We start from the raw sequence: 17,663 nt of genomic DNA on the forward strand, positions 1-17,663 counted from the left end.
GCAGTTCAATTCAGCACCCACACAACCCACTTTCATAATTAGGTGCAAGGTCCATACATGTCTCTTTCTTAGGCTTAAATAGTAAAAATCTGGTTATTATCTTTATGTCTGTTGCGTGTTGATATCTGTGGGCTAAGAAGAAAAAATATTTTTTCTTTTTCAACTCCTGCTGATTGCCTAAAGCGATCACCCATTCTTGTTATTTGAAAAGAATGTGAGAGACCGGCAAGTCTAGCATTTGATCTCATCCTATAGGAAATCTGAATTCCTGGGTGTGGAACTGCTTTTAGTGAGGAACTGACCATGTGTGTGTGGATGTTTCCCTGCAGGTACCAGCCAGCAGTTTGGGAATCAGAAGCAAAGACGTTTGAGGACCTGGAAGTGAATTAAAGGAGCCAAAAGAAACAACAACTGTGAGAGAGAAGAAGAAGAGGCAGGAAGATTGCTAAGATGGGGAGAAAAAAGATTCAGATCGCACGGATAATGGATGAAAGGAACAGACATGTAAGCAGCAAAGCTAATATTTTAATCTTATGTATGTAGATGGTGTTTAAAGTGAAATCCTTTGAAATTCTTTAGATTTTATTTAAAAGATGTAGTGTGGGACAGCATTAAATATCTAACTTCCAATCAAGTTAAGTTTAGTGTAAATATTATATATAGTTGCTTTGACAACAGATAATTTAAAGTTTTTTTCTATTATGTGCTCAGTCTTGTATAAGCAAAATGTGATTGTATGACTTCAACAAATAATATTTAGGTCCCTTGAGTTATTTTGATTGATGAGGGATCAAATAGTTTAATAAGAGTCTCCTGGCCCAAATGGATCAGAACCACAAACAGTGGAACAGGGGTGTAAAATAAACTCTCCACAAAGTAATTTAAATAAGATATATGTGAGATTTTAAGATTTTTATTAATATTCCTAACTATCAAGAAAAACGAACAGAGAAAATTGTGAAAAATATTGGTTAAAAAAAGCTTTGTCTTCACATGCGAAATTTAAATAGGTTAGGATGAAATATAGATTGGTTAAGATTGGAGATACGAACTGGTGTTCGAGTGAATTGACCCCCAGTCACTCCCATGTCTGGTGAAACTGATGAATGTTTACTCTGTGTCCATTCAAAACTGCAAAGTTGTTCAGAGTTGTAAAATGTTCTCAAATACACCATCCTTTGGGGAAAACAGGGGGAATGGAGCGCCTCAGAGTCAGTACTCAGCTCTTTAAATGGTGTTGCCTTGAGCTTGGATCGAGTAATAGTTGTGTTTGGTGACAATTCAATAAACACTTCAAGCTGATACTGAGATCTGTTGAAGCCGTTCAAAAGAACTAGCATGACATGTTCACTGAGGTGTACAAAACTACAAATGCCACAGATTTAATGAGATACAAACTCTGAGAAGATCAGCTAAGTTGTTCTTTCACCACGTGACGTATTATAAGTTTGGCAGCCACATTGGATTTTGTGCCTCAGATTGGTGAATAAATTCCATCTTCAGGAGGTCTTCCAGTGGATTTTTCAAACTTGGAACTACAGTTCTAACTTACGGGCGACTGTGGCTTGATGGGTTGATGTGCCCCTTGGCAAGGCACTTAGCCCCAAGATGCCTACCGGGATAACCTAAACCATATATGAATGTGTAAATCAGTGTGATTGGGTGAATGTGGCTCTAGTGTACAGCGCGTTGAGTGGTCAGCATGACTGGAAAAGCGCTTTATGAGTTCAGTCCTTTTATGTGTACAAGTAGAACATCCCATTATTTTGCCCCTGAAACTGCAGAAGAGCTGAAGTGATGTGGCAGCTGCAGTTGGGTTTGATTTCAGTTTTCTTTATTATCTGAATAAAAGTTCTCACAAGTGTGACAAATTGATGAAAGCGATGCTTTTGAGTTAAAACAAAGCGCCATCCCGCCATCCCCACTAGATGCACACAGACTCACTGCCATGTGACGTTCACAAGCACCTTCTGTATATGAGTCCATATTTCTGATGCACCAGCTGGCTCAAAGCAACATGACCTGTGAGCAATGAGGGCCTATTGTCAATAGGACTTTTGAATTGGTGTGTTGTTACACACAAGACCACACAAAACACACACAGGTCCTGTTTGAGGGAACGTTTATTCTCTTCCTGTTTTGTCAGGAAGTGTAAGCACATGTGCTTCCTGATCCACAACAGGCAGGACCTACCTCACAGTTCTTTCCTGGAGTGTTTGATGGGGCATCCAGCATAAGTGTGTGCGAGGTTGCAGTTGCTTGACATCTAGCTATGTGGACATTGTTTTCAAGAAAATTAACAGACTTTTTACATCTGTAGAACAGCTCCAAACAAAATGATATAAAATTAAATGTTACAGTAATAATAATAACAGTACAAGATACATTAAAAACAAAGAGCAATAAGTCAACAAAGAACCAGCAATTTATCACAAATAATAAAAACATTACAGGGAGTATGCAGTTTTAAAATTACATGTTTTGAGGCGGATTTTAAACTGAGGAAGGAAGTCCGTGTTACGGACGTTGGGTGGCAGCTGATTCCAGAGCTGAGGGGCAGAGTAAGAGAGAGCTCTGCCCCCCATGGTGCTGAGGCGGACAGAGGGGCGAACGGAAGAGGAAGACCTGAGGGAGCAACAGCGCATTTAAATGTGGAGGAGTTTGGACAAATAGGTTGTAGATGGCCTTAAAAGTAAAGGGGAGTCACTTAAATTGGAGCCACTGTAACAATGGGGGTGATGATACTGGCAGCAGAGTTCGAGACCATTTAAAGCTTGGGAGCGGGGGGATTTTTATATACAGTATATAGGACAACTTAAGTCACTTAGTTGTACTTATTGTGAAACCATGGAATGTTTTATCCAAGGATGTTTTAGCTGTCATGGGCAACTTCCCCAAATGGACATCAGTGTGAACACAGCGCGCCTAGCAGAACACATGACGCAGACATTCTCTCTTTCTGTCCTGTTGAGGTCATAGAAGGACCCAGGCGCAGTGGCAGATAGGTGAAAAATAAGATTTTTAATGAATGACAAAGAACTTTTCGCTGGACAGGAACTGGAATACAGGCACGGAGAAACAGAGTTGTTGGGGGAGAAAACCAGGGACGACAGCAAGTGATGAAACAGTATGAAACAGAGTATACACAGGAGTAGCATGGAGAGATGAGGGGGGAAGACATGTGTAAGCAATAAGATGGATAAAAAACACAGAGTTCAGGAGGCCTGTGGCACAGGACAAATGTTGGAGATCTGCTGTGCAGGGTGATGTCTGAAGGCCGACTGAGCAGGACCCTAAGAGACTGGTGACATGAGAGGTCTGGAGGGCAGAGGCAAAGCCCTGGAGGCCTGCAGTGGTGGGCCTCCAGGCCTGAAGCAGGAATCCTTGAAGAACTTGGCCTGAAGGCCGACACTGCAGACTGGAACCTGGGGGGCTGGACTCTGCATCCCTGGAGTAGCTGTGGAGAACGGGAGCCGGCCCTCTGGAAATCATGGAGGAGCCTTGAAGACTTTAGACCAGGGATTCCCAAAGTGTGGTGCGAGCACCCTTGAGGGTGAGCAAGATGAAAAATGTCATGGTGGTCTGACATACAATAAAGACCTGTAAATAAACATTTCCTTTGTAGAAATTAAAATCAATTGTAAATTTAATAAACAGATAAAATGTATTATTTAGAAGAAGTCTTCTTCTACGCTTCATTTTAAGATGAAATATAAAGGAAGTTATCTTCTTCTATGCGTTGTGCTGTATATGAGCACCTAGCTCGTGGCCTCTACTTCATTCATTCTTGCAAATATGCTCAATTGGCTGAAATCAGGGAAACTGTCATGCAGCGAGACATCTAAGGTCAAAGTTAGTGATGAAGGAGGAGAAGGAACCAAGAGAGAGAGGGATCGTAGGAAACAGACGAGAGAATTGCAGAGACTGGGAGAAGAAAATGAGCGGGAATCAGAAAATGTCTCTCTATCTCTCTCCTCTCTTGACGTCGTTTACATCAGTAGTAAGAAAATTTAATTGGGGCAAAAGTTTTATTTAGAAGATTAAATTGAGTGACCTGGTCTCTCTATTGATCGCACAGAACCTACAAACAGCGCTGCTCATGGTGCTGGGACTCTGAACCGGCGACGAACATCAATATGCATGTTTTGCCCACACCGCTGCCGCCACCGTCGTTGCTGGGGGGGAAATTGGTGATAGACGCGGTTTCTTGACTATGCTCCTGCACAGAGCTGTAATACTTCTCATTGTGATTCAGACAGGTGCAGTTCATTCTAAAGATGCAGTTTTAGCGTGTATTCAGACATGAACAGGCAAACCGGCAACCCGTGGTGGGGTCTGCGGGGAGTTGAGGTTGTTGCCGTGGGCGTGTTCACCTGTTGAATGGAACCGCTGTGATACAATCAGGAAGTAACTTTTTATTTCTCTGATTAATAACAGCTTTATTAAGCCGGGCGCTCTGTTATTGTTACTCTATGCCGCTCTACCAAGGTGTAGATCATCAGAGTTTAGTCCGTGAATCCACCTGGATGGTCTCTGCTTCACAGACATTTCAGGTTGTGGAGGTGTGATTGATCTGAGTGTCTTTCTTTCTCTCGCTCCAGGCTGAGCCACTGATGCACCTGAAAATCCTCAGGATCCTGTTGTGGATGTTGTGTGTAACTTTATTGCAATTTAATTCCAATTCTGTTCTAATTTTATTTTCATAACCTTTGTTATGATGGTTGTGTTATTGTAACTGCAACTGCAATTTTTTTCCCCTCTTTTCCCGGTTGGGACACAGAAGGGGGTATGTGGCTAAAAAAGTTTAGGAACCGCTGTTTTAGACCATAGTTTTGGCCAAAAAGCCAGAAAATTTTTAGATAATAACCCAAAGAGGTTCAGGTGAAAATGCAGAAGTAAGTAATTCCAGAGCTGAAAATTTAAATCAAACTGGATAACCCAAATGATACTTTATTTACTCGCTTCTGTCAGTCTGCTCCAGGGCAGCTGTGGCTACAATGTAGCTCACCATCGTCAGGGTGTGAATGTATGAATGACTGACTGTAGTGTAAAGCGTTTGGGGTCGTCGGACTTGATAAAGCGCTATACAAGTACAAGCCATTTACCATCTGCTGACTCACAGTTTGTTCCTGACTAGAGTATCAGATTAGCAGTACTGTTGTAAAAAAGATCCTTTCTAAAAAAAAAAATAAACCTTCATGTAGGGCTGGACAATTTAGAAAAAAAGCATATTGATGAAATAGACATCATATTGATTGATATCGATAATTATCAAAACATACATTTTAAGTGCAGCCCTGACCATTTTGTGCTGTTGCTTAATGACCTATTTTTAAATAAATGGATTCAAACACAACCCTTTATTCAACCAACTTTTTACCAAAACTGTAAGTCTTAAAAAAGAAAAAAAGAACACATGCTCTCTGAAATCTCTGAAGGCCGATGGAGTGTTTCTGGGTCTGTGTTTTATGATTGGCTGGGAGGATGTAATGACTGTAGCATTAGCATACATGATAGGCTAGAATGCTGTTCTTTTATTGAACTTTTTATTGACCCTTTTTTTCTATTGAACCACAAGTCTATAGATCAATATATACTGTTATTGAATTATAGTCCAGCCCTACCTTCGTGTATAAATCTCTGCCTCATTTCCCTCTTCCCCTCAGGTGACATTTACAAAGCGCAAGTTTGGCCTGATGAAAAAAGCCTACGAGCTGAGTGTGCTGTGCGACTGTGAGATTGCGCTCATCATCTTCAACAGCACCAACAAGCTGTTTCAGTACGCCAGCACCGACATGGACAAGGTTCTGCTCAAATACACAGAGTACAACGAGCCGCATGAGAGTCGGACCAACTCAGACATCGTGGATGTAAGAACACAACACACACATTACATACTCAGATAAGTTGTACTGGTGATGGCCAGATAAACTAAATACCTGCAGTTTGGGCTTTTTTAGGTGATCAACAATTTTAGCATTTTATTGAACATAATGATTTCGGGTTTGGGACGTAGGAGGAGACACGGCCTCTAAAACTGTTTTTTGGTTTTCGAGTCTCTGTAGGAAACGCTGTCTGTTGGTTTATGGTCCGCACTCATTGTCAGCGTGTCCTTTGATTTGGATCCTCACAGGCAGCCCGTTGGATCCAAACTCTTTTGGGTCCATCACTTGACATTTTTGTCCCGTAATCCCAGAGATGTTTTAGAACATTTGGAATTGTGCTCTTATTGTGTCCAACTTCTGCAACATAGGCCTTGCTTATGCAACTTGTGGAACAGGGAGTCTTCAGCGCTTTGATTGTTGTAAAGTAAAGAAGGACTACCTGTTCAAAACATCCATCTAGGTAATAATCTTTACTTAAACATGTTCATGCCGTCTTAGAAATGGCTATGAAATAATCACTTAATTATTGTTGGCCTGACAGTTCAGTGCTCTAGACCAGAGCGGTGGTACTGAACATTTTCAGTCTCGGAAATAACTAAAGGTTAAAGGACCTTTAGCTTTAAAAGCTATACTCAAATTTACTTTGCAGTAGGGCTAGGCAATTTGGTCTAAAATCCATATTGCGATATATTGAGTAGTTCACCTCAGTAACTATAAATCCCCCCAATCCCCCCAACATAATGTAGTTAACAGCTGCTCGGCTTCCTCCTCATCCAGTTCTACCGCTGCCGCTGTTTCAGCATTTGAAATTTCCTCCATTTTCTTAACCTCGCTTCTGGTTACAGACTGTATGAGGTGGAGTCATGTGACTACAGATGCCGTCTTAAGGGGTTTGAGCATAGCCTACCTATACAGCCAAAAAAAGACAAAGACAACTTTTCATTTCCTTTTTTTAAAAATACCGAAAATACAGACATGGCAAAATGACATCGGTCTTTGTTGTAAATTTCAGCGTCGGTAAATTTTCAGTTTATTGCCCAGGCCTTCTTTCTGCTAAATCAACATAGATAGTATAACAAAAGTATCCTTAATTTTGACATTCGATGCAGTTATTGATGTGTGCTGGTAATGAAAGAAACTTAAGTTTGGAAGTTAACCATTTTTATCAATTTTTTAAATTACTTTTAGATGTGTTTTTGAGGGTCATGTCAGAGAGCTTTTGTGAGTTAATATCTGATCTTAGCTTGTTAATGCCTTTGTTCAGTGAATGTTTTTAGTCCATTGAACCTGTTTGTGTGAATGTTTGTGACAGTGCCACACCAGGACACAGTAATACAGTACGTGCTGGACTAAAGGCTTTTCTGCCATGGCTTATGTAACAGTGTTAGGAGAGCTCAATCACAAGCATATGCCCTAACAGACACATGTAAACACACACTCCCCACCTGTGGACACGAGCCGAAGTGTGACACGAGGTACCATTTGAGTCCAGACAGGATCCTGATGCTGCGAGGCTGAGTTTTCACTCTGAGAGTAACAGAACATTTTATATCCCTCAATCACAAATCGGATTGTGTAAATCTTGTAATTTATATCTATATATCTGTAATATGTATTCAGCTTTTTATTTGTGTCTGTATTAGTCTCAAAGACTGAGCTGCTGCTCTTGCCAGCAGAATACGGACCTAATGTTTGTTACGGTGTTCTTGAATTGGGCTCTAGACTGTAACATTTACTTAGATTTTAGCTTTGCATAAGTAAACCTCTGGTAATTTGAGTCCTGTGTTGAATGGAATATAGCAGAACATAAGAATCCTTTATTGTCTCACAGTGAGGGAATTTAGGTCTGTCAGCAGCAAGTAAGGGAAGCCCCTTAAAAAGATCGAAGGACATCAGTTGCTTTCAGAAATCACCTAATTGGTAAAGGAATTCCAACTGTGTGATTTAATTGGCTCGAACCGCTTTTCCAGTGGCTCTCTGAAGGACTCTGGGGTTTTTAGTTTCAGGGATAAAGTTGTGGAAAGGTTTAAAGGAGGTTAGGATATACCAAGCAGTTGAGCAACCAAGAGGCCCATAGTAACTCTTGAGGAGCTGCAGAGATCAAGAGCCCAGGTGGAAGGAGGAACAGCTGTAATTTGTCCACTCTAGGAATCTGGCCTTCAGCAGAACTTTTAAAATGTTGCAAAAAAAGAAAATGCAAATCAGACGTGTTTCCATTACTAATTTGTAGCGAATTAACCAGGCGACGCAAAGCATAATATCATCTGATACGAATACTTTTTTACACTCAAGTGAGCGTAAAAAACTTTTTGCAAAATTTAGTTTGTTGATTTGAATTTTGCCGTTTCCATTAACCTCTTTTATTGCGATACTTCAAAATGTCCATTAAAAGACGTCGATGAAATCGAGCAAAAAAGCAAAAGAAGCCCTATTTACAGTTTGGCACAAACTCTGAAAGGGACAGAGTAAATGTGGAAGAAAGGAGTTCTAGTTTTTTGTTTTAAGTGTTGATGGGAAAATGGGCGGAGCTAAGAAGATGGATGGGTGGTGAGTGATGGCCTAGAGGTTAGAGAGCAGGACCCTTGTTTCCTGGAGAGGCTGGGAGGTTTCGGGTTTGATTCCCACAGAATGATCATTATTATTATTTAAAAAGTTGAGACTGGGGCAAAAGTTTGCTGTCCAGCAGAATGACGACCCTAAACATACAGCTCAGCTTTAGACCATAACCAATACCTCGAAGTGGTGAAGAAAACTTTCACTGACCATAAATCTAAATATGACTGACTGATCAAGATGTCTATAAGAATTTATGCTGCAATTCAGTTGAATGGCAGAAGGTAACCTGCTTGTATCTCATTAGATTTTTTCTTCCCTAACACAAACTCGCAATAGGGAGCAGATCATGGACAGAAAACTCAGAATCAAACTCTTTTAATATGTTTATATGACAGAGAAGCTTTTTTCTAGTCATTTTGACTTATATTAAACAAAAGGTGGCATGTTAATTTATTATTCATTAACTATTATTGTTTTTGTTTCTGAGACCACTTATGGCATTTTCTGAGTAACCTACTGGCCCTGAAAGATTGCCAGTGCTGTGACAATCTTCATCAAAAGTTAGGATATAGCTTTCAGAAATATCTGTTCAGCAAAAGCTCAGCAGCTCCTACATGTTATCCAGCAATCCCACTTCTTTCATGTAGAGTATGTACATGCAAAATTTACCTGAGCTTCTCTCCACACGGCCTACCACATGGTCGCCCAGTCAGAGGCCGGCTTACACGTGCCGAAATCCTCTGTAATCTACGGCAATCCTATTTAGCTCATTAGGGTAATCTGTACAGGCGGCCTCTTGATCTCTGCAGCAACATCCCCAGAGGCTGGATTATTGCTCTCACTCTACCTGCATCACCTTTAACCGCTATGCAACGTTTTCTTGATCCCTGCTCCTTGGCTGCCTCCTCCTTTGTGTTTGTTAAGTATTATTTTCTGTGTGGTTCTTGGTCACACCATCCTTCATTTTAACAAACACCCCCATCACATTACCGTGTATCATGACACCACAGCAAAATAACACCCAATCACCATCCTATTATGTACTTGACAGTGTAGTATATATAATTTGGTGAGCACATAGACCAGGCCGCCACTGTGTTTTGGACATGCCAAAAGATTCTGCCACATGAGCGCCACAGCTGTTCCTTACGGTGGAGGCAGCACATGCCTACCAACTCCTACAGCATTTGTGATCCAATGCGGTACCGCGCGCGAGCTATTTTTAGAAACACAACGTCACGATGACGTCACATCACGTGGTACGCAGTAGGGCATGCTTGCATAGTCCGCCGCTGTGTCGCTGTAAAAGAGACGTGCGTTACCCTTGGTTTTACTCGGTAAACAAATGCTTTTTCCAAATCTAAGACCATGGTTTTTAAACATTGTTGCTATGGAACGTGCAACAGCGACTCGAGGTACGCTGATCGGCCGCATATGAAGGATGTTTTCTTCAAGACTGCCAAGGAGAAATGTGTGCGCTGGTACACCGGGGCGGTCGGCCTACACAACAGTTCAACCCGGAAAAAGTTACCAAATTCACGTACATATGTAGCAAGCATTTTGTCGGAGGAAAGGGCACAACCGAAGAACATCCTGACCCAATTCCAGCGACATCAAGTCAAGGTAAGAGTATTTTGGTGGCCGACATGTTAATAAAGTAGCGCCTGCTACCATGACAGCATATAGGCTATCCTGGTAGCAGGCGCTAACATGATAGCCTGCTACCAGGATAGCTTACTCAAAAACATTTCAAATGAGACAAACATTAAACATATACCCATTCCTGGACGGTGATTGCAAACAACAACAAAAAAAAACGGCCGACGCTGCCTTGATCGCCGCGCAGGAAAAAAAAAACAAAGCTTACCGTTCATCAACTCGGCCAGTTTTCCAGTCTTTTTTTAAGCCCTCGAACCTCAAGCCATCGTTTGAGCTGAAGGTTGGTGTGTTCTTCGACAGTTCGACCAGTAATCCGTGTGCCTGGGACATCGTCTTGGGAAAGTTTAACGGCTGTAAAGTCGGTCATATCTGTTATCCGTGCGTTCTCTCCTGTATGCGTTCTCTCCTGTATGCCCTACCTAAGCGGCAAAAGGGGCGTTGCTCTTGAGACGGTGACGTCACGTGCGCGGTACCGCATTATTGCAGCAGTCACCCAACAGCAATACTTAATCTCACAGTACAGTATGCAGAAACGTCATTTACCTCAGCATGCTGGATGCTTAGATCTGAAGGTACAACTCAGAGCAAGGCCAACTTTATGATTAATCTGGCTGATTAGCTACCCACCTCTTAGAGTACTCCAATTGTTTTTTTTCTTTCCAGAAAGTCACTCTATGAAGAGTAACAGATTTTGACATCATTGAGAGGACCTGGTTCAACAAACTCCTCTTCCTTCCCACATGTTTAGAACCACATGGTTTGCGATATACCAGCTTTCATGGCACTAAGACGTTGGGCCACTAAGACGTTTGGCCCAAGTAGAAATGATGAAGTCCTTTCTAATTTATAAAACAATGTCTAGACCAAATCAGCAACTGTTTGGAATCTAAAATAAAAAATATACCCTCTGACTTTAGTTACTTCAGTCCATATAATTCCCCAAAATGTAACACCAGTAACACTTCATTACTATTTTCCTGAGCAGTAACATTTTTGCCTTTCTGGTTATTGTTATTATTTGCGTGTTTTATACGGTTTTGACCTGTATGGCTGGTACCATAGTCAAATCTCCCTTGTAAAAGAGATTCCTGATCTCAGTGGGACTTCCTGATTAAATAACGGTCAAATGAATTTCTAAATGCTCAAAACCTCCCCTATTTGGCGTCTTACAACTAATGTGGGTGTGGCAAGCAATTAGGAAGCCCCTGGAGACTAATGTGGCACCATTTTTTCCTGTCATGAATAAAGTAGACTTCTGGCAATGGGAGGTATCTTTGATATAACCTGAAAGCAGCCTTTATGGTTCCTCACCTCGCCTCAGAGAGACACTTCTTCTTGTCCCCAGCATGTTTAACCACCCCTGTAAGATCTCACCAGCTAGGTGGAACTCCAACGTGCAAGTTGGGCACAGCAGGGGCAACATTGGCTAAGCCAGTCCAGCAGCATGGTGTACCATGTACTGTTGCCTCGACCTGCACTGCAAGGTGAGACATGCCTCTCAGTGACCTCTATCCCTCCCATCATCCAATCAGAGATCAGCAAACTTAAGCGGCGTGAGCTGGCCCAGTATCAAAAGCTACCAGCAAACAAGAAGCACATGGAGACTGTGTGTGTGTGTGTGTGTGTGTGTGTGTGTGTGTGTGTGTGTGTGTGTGTGCGTGCGTGTGTGTGTGTGTGTGTGCTCATTAGGATTTCTGGCTTTTAGAGCCGACACAAACACGTTTAGAGCAACCATCTAATATCTGACACGTATGAGGAAAAAAAACCTGGACCATACGATACATCGTGAACTTGACTTTTTTTCCCCACTAAAGATGAGAAAGTGATGATGAAAATGTATTTGTCTTATAGGTAGTTTAAACAAGATGCTGAGTGCATATATGGGCCAGAATGAGTTTCAGAGCACGTGATCATTTAGCTTGAGGAAATATATCAATAACGGTTTCAAAGTATATGGGTGTTACAACAAAAAAATTGTTTTTAAAGAAAACTTCAAGATATTTTTATGCAGTTTTATGTCAGAAAACAACACAAAGCAGAGTGGAACTATGATATGGATTTAAATATGTGGTTCTATATTCCTAACATAAATAAAAATCTGAAAAGGGTGGAACCCCCAGACAACAACCCACCCCCTACCCTTGATAAAACAGAGTGTGATCTAATCTGAGTCTAAATCCAGCAGTTTTATGAAGGCCTCAGAGGTTTGTTAGAGAACATTAGTGAAGAAGAACACCGCAGACAGGTCAGGGAGAGGTTTAAAGCACTGTTTGATTATAAAACAGTAACCATCGCTTTGAACGTTTCACGGAGGTAACGCAGGAGGAGCTGCTGAGCTCTAGAGGTGAGGTGGAGGAACCTGTCAACGGGAGAGCTGTTAGTCATTGTGCGTCTATCTAGCTTTAACAGAACAGTGGCCAGAAGAAAACTTTAGCTGAGAGAAAGCTTCTTTTACCACAAGCCATATAGGCGACACAGCAAACACGTGGACAAAGGTGCTCTGGTGTGAGCAAAGTAAATCTTTTTGTGGCAAGGAACGAACACTACTAATCCTTTCCACGCCGTCCCCAAGAGACAACTACGTGGAAGATGCCTTCCTTCTGCAGGAAGCTGGTCAGAGGTGATAGGAAGGTGGATGGAGCTAAATACAGGGCTAGCCTGTGGAAAGAATAACTGTTAGGGGCCGACTTGGACCAGGGGCACAGGTTCACGACCCTAAACATGCAGCCCGAGCTGCGATGGAATGGAAGATTCATGGCTTAGAGCGTCCCAAAGTCTAAAACCAACTAAAAATCTGTTGTTCACAGACACTCTCCATCCAATAAGACTCAACTGAAGTTCTTTTGAAGAGAAGAGTTGACAGAAAATGAGAATGATGCTCTGCCTTGTGTTGGTCTATCACCTATTATGCCAATTGAAGTTTGTGGTTGTAAAGTGATAAAATGTGAAACACTTCAAGAATGCTTAAAAAACACTGGAAAGCTCCCAACAAATGTCAGCATACATTCTTCATGAAATATTAGCGATTATACCAATTATGATACAACAAAGCCCACCAAACAACATAATGAACCATGTTGCCCTCCCTCTACATCCCATAAATATTTGGACTCCCCTTCCTACCAGAGTGGGTGATGAAAAGGTAGATATATGGCTAAAGGGAAAGTGGTGCATCTTCAGATTTTTCCCACATCTTTGTTAACTTTTTTACTTCTTGGTGTGAGCTTAAATCCACACACAGAGTTGTCTATTAGCACCTATTAAGTGATCGAACTTGAGATTGATGTAAGAATTCTGTTGCCCAAAAAGAAGTCTCACAGCACTTCAAAACTGAGTCAGAAATCATTTTAGGGTCTGGAAAAAGGAGACGTGTTTTTGAGACGGAATGAATTGTTGGTTCTGGGTGATACCGCGGCGAGCCTCTCCACCAATCAAAGCCCAGCTAGACAGGAATCCAGTAAAAGAGAAGCTCCTTTGTTTTGGTCGTCTTTTTCTGCCCTCATGTGGCTTCTTGGCCTGCGCCTGTTTATGTGTGTATGAACAGGCTGCAGGCCAGATAACTATCAGCGTATTGTTTTGTGTTCGTTTAGTCTGGGAACCTTGTTGCTATTTTTAAATCAGAGGAGCTCTGCATTCCTCGCTGTAACTCTGTTAACCTTCTTCTGTTTGGGCGAGCTCTGCCTCGTCAGTGTGTGTGTGTGTGTGTGTGTGTGTGTGTTCAGCTCCATGCTGTTTTCAGATTAGAAACAGATGAAACTGACGCTCACAGGACCTTCCAGTTCCTTTGTGTTGGCTGAGATCCCTCCCTGCTAAATGACTGGAAACCGGCAGCGGTCTAAAAATAACCTAGAACACGGCTAAGAATAGCCATGACGGGCTGCCAGTGTGGGTGACTGTGGTTTGCCGTGAATGACTGAGTGTTTCTTTTTTTTTTTTTTTGTCTGTGGGTGTATCTGTGTGAGTCTTATTTAATGTGTAAGCCATAGGAAGAAAAAAAAAAGGGCAAAGAAATACAAGCAACTTCAGAATGACCACGACTTCCTCTTGTTCCATCCTTCCTTTTTCCTTTTTTGTCCAATAAAGTTCCTACAGCACAGCAGGAGGACTGAGTGTACACTAACGTGTAGCAACAGCTCATCATAAAAGTACAAAATGACCTAATTATTAGCATCAACAATTCATTTCTTCCATTTAAGCTTTTTTGAAAATTTCAAAACTTCAAAACTTAACTTTGAAACCAACAGGAAAACTGGCCATTAAAACTGTTTCAGCTTTAAGATGCAGCTTAAAGGCTACACGAGCCTTTCAAATCCCAGCCCAGCTTTTGTTTTTATTCTGGTTTGTTTGCACAAGTGTTCCAACTCAGACTAAGTGAATCGCTCATTAAACTAGAACAGGACCGATGGCTGGTCCAATCCAAACCTGTGGATTGATCTTTTTTTTTCTGCTGGTAGGGTTAGGGCAGCTAAATTAGAATTATTTTAGAAAAAAAAATTTTTTTCAGTTGTAAAGGAGAACACAATCCCACAAAATGAAGCAATTCTTTTTATAGGGTTTCCAAATAAATTAGCTCTAACGTCGGACACGAGTTCCTCGGTCCCACAGCTACCGGAGCAGTAGCTGTGGGATCCTGTAAAAGCTGAGCGTCATGGCGCTGAGCGTCATGGCGCTGAGCGCAACGTCTATGACAGCATCCACAAAAAGACACGGAGCGGTGCCCGCACGCATCCAGAGTATCATCTGGTGTGGAAGTGGTGGAAGAGTGGGAGACCACCCACGAAAAGCAGAGCGGTGGGACCTGAGTGAGTCTAAAAAGAGAAAGGAGAATCAATGGAAAAGCAAAGGGAAATGTGGAGGATGGAGGGACGTGGGAGGAGACGGTGGCTGCTCTGATGTTACCCTATAAGCCTGCTCCAATTGTCTTCAGCTGTCTCACTTCCAGGTGTTACGCACACATTTACTCACTAACATGCACTCGCCCGACCATTGTTAAGCTACTCAAAGGCATCTCAGTGTTTTCAGTACTGTTGCTAGATAGTCATTTATTTGGTCACATTATGGTGGTCGTACCCAACGCACGTCAGTGTTTCCCCTGCGAGCTAGTAGGAGGGGTAAAGTGCAAAGACAAACATTTAAGTAAAGTTTTAATTTATTTTGATATCAGTAGAACAATGTAACAATATTTAACAACGTTTATACCCCTCCGACAGCCAAGCTGGGTCAAAACCTTTGTTCGGTGATGACTGGATTGAAATTCAGTTCCTTTAATAAAAAAAATCTTGCCATTTAAAGTGGGTTTCTGTGAGTTATGATCTGTAATAGTTGCCTTCCCTGCAGCAGAAACAGGTCAGATAGGTCTGAGTTTGTAGAAAAGTAAATAGCTCATCAGACCGGCGGAAGGCTAACAGCTCTAGTCAGTCGGTCAGTCAGATGGTAACTTGGTACTATTTTGTAGTCGTTTCGGACCGGCCAAATTGGACTCCATTAGCCTGCACTTCAAAACACAGTTTATGATTTGAGAGTTCTTTGCTGTATTTTGGAAAACCAAGATATTTTCCCAGAAATACTACTAAACTTGTGTCTTATATCATTAGACCTCCAGTAAATGTTCAAATACTTATTACCAACAAACCCTTTAGGAAGTGAAGTCCATCTGAATGTGTCAATCTCAAATTCAATTCTCTTTGAAAAGCAAGATGAAGACATTGTTGTTTGTGTTATTGTACTTGCTGTGTGTGTGTGTGTGTGTGTGTGTGTGTGTGTGTGTGTGTGTGTGTGTGTGTGTGTGTGTTCTTGTACTTGCAGCTGAGCGAGTCCTCACTTGTAAAGTGAGGACCTTTTTTTGGTCCTCACTTTTTTTCTGGGCTAGAGTTTAGGTTTAGCACTATAATGTTAATTAGGTTTAAGTTAGGGTTAGGTATATAGTTGTAAGGGTTAGGCTTGAAAATGAATGAAAGTCTATGGAAGTCAAGTCACGGTCCTCACTTTGCATTAACAACAAGGATATGTGTGTGTGTCTTGGGGGGGAGTAGAGTAACAAGAAGCTCCGTTGGGCTCTGGAGCGAAAAATAGCCTTCTACGGCCATCCCTCCTGTAGCCACACTAGTATTGGTGGGAGCCGCCTCAGCACACTCCACCCTCTTTCTCCGTAAAGGAGAACAGGTGGACATGGATAGAATGAGTCGGATAGTGTGGCTGGTCCAACTGCTGGGAGACCCTGCAGTGTCCCTGCGCTGACACACTGGACTAATGGGCTGTGAAGTGCTGAAGCAGGCCACCGGGAGCCAAACCGCATACAGTACACACACACACACACACACACACACACATTTATCATCACCTGATACTTGTGTGAACAGATGTTTCACAACGCTGACACGGGGTCCACACGGTGGGCTCCTTCTCATCAGAACATGTTTCTGTTGCCCGCTCATGCATAAGGCCTAAACATGGAAGAGTCAGGAGACGTGTGTCCTTCATGTTGGAAACAGTTGAGCAGGTCTGAGGGGCCTGGTTGCCTTGGTTGAGTTCACTGCTGACTGACTTACAGGCTGTCAACTCTGCTGCAGCCCCAGTCTCACCGGTGGCAGTGTCTGCTCAGACAGCGCCCCCGTGTGGTCAGCAATGCTACATTTGTTCTGTACCCATTACATTCAGAAGAGTTTATTTGTGAGTAATGTTTGTTGTATTCGGTTGGTGTAATCTTGGCTTCTTTTAAAGGTTTTAATCGGCACATTGATGTGGTTTATGTTTCTCACCAGACTCTGCGTAAGAAGGGTTTAAACGGCTGTGAAAGCCCCGACATCGAAGCCGACGACTCTGCTGGCCAGAGCCCAGAGTTAGACGAAAAGTACTGCAAACTTAACGAAGACATCGATCTGATGATCAACAGACAGAGAATCTGTGTAAGTTGATGTCTTGTTTATTTTGGGGGTGTGCAGTGTTGCTTCGTGGAATTTCTAAAACACCTCTCGGGTTCGTCCAGCAGGGTCTGCCTCCGTCTGGCTATGATATGGGGGTGACCATCCCAGGCAGCAATCCCAGCGGGCTGCTGTACTCTCACCAGGGCATAGGGGGCACTGTGACTAATCACAACATGCTGCCCATCACACACTCATCCTTGCAGAGAAACACCATGTCCCCTCAACGGCCCCCCAGCGCTGGGAATGCAGGTATGTTTATATTCAACTTAACTTTAACCTAGTATTTTTCTGTTTACGGGATTGATCAGGATTTTTGAAGATGCGTTTGATCCAACCTGCAGTAGATAACTTTCTCGCCATCCTCATTCCTTGTAAATCCATCTTGTTCCGGGACGGGAAGCTAACGGCTAATCCAAGTGGGCCTAACGAGAAAGGAGACATCTACTGTCTTATAACAAAGCCAATCTTAAAAATATTATCTTGCTTTATATGCTTTTTGAACCTTTACACAGAAACCATGACCTGGAGAAAGGGACGTAGGAGGCAGTGTGCCGCCAGCAATTGCCCTGTGTGTAACAAAACATTTCCCGTCAGTAGGATAGTACCTGCATACAACCTTTTAATGGAAGCTTGCTTCATA

General features: G+C 42.3%; 1 protein-coding gene across 4 annotated transcripts in view; it reads left to right on the forward strand.

The window, feature by feature from the left end:
• Positions 1-17,663, forward strand: part of mef2ca (myocyte enhancer factor 2ca) — a 41,589-nt gene that overhangs the window by 15,289 nt on the left and 8,637 nt on the right. For 3 of the 4 annotated variants that reach the window (XM_021309029.2, XM_021309030.2, XM_012849671.3), the window contains 4 exons: positions 330-504; positions 5,667-5,870; positions 16,862-17,005; positions 17,086-17,272. In XM_021309029.2, the coding sequence (XP_021164704.1) occupies positions 451-504; positions 5,667-5,870; positions 16,862-17,005; positions 17,086-17,272 (589 nt within the window). In that variant the 5' untranslated portion in view covers positions 330-450. The remainder of the gene's footprint in view (positions 1-329; positions 505-5,666; positions 5,871-16,861; positions 17,006-17,085; positions 17,273-17,663) is intronic. The other variant, XM_012849674.3, reaches the window with a different exon arrangement.

This window comes from Fundulus heteroclitus, chromosome 8 (genome assembly GCF_011125445.2).
Source record: "Fundulus heteroclitus isolate FHET01 chromosome 8, MU-UCD_Fhet_4.1, whole genome shotgun sequence".
In the NCBI taxonomy this organism is placed as follows: Eukaryota; Metazoa; Chordata; class Actinopteri; order Cyprinodontiformes; family Fundulidae; genus Fundulus; species Fundulus heteroclitus.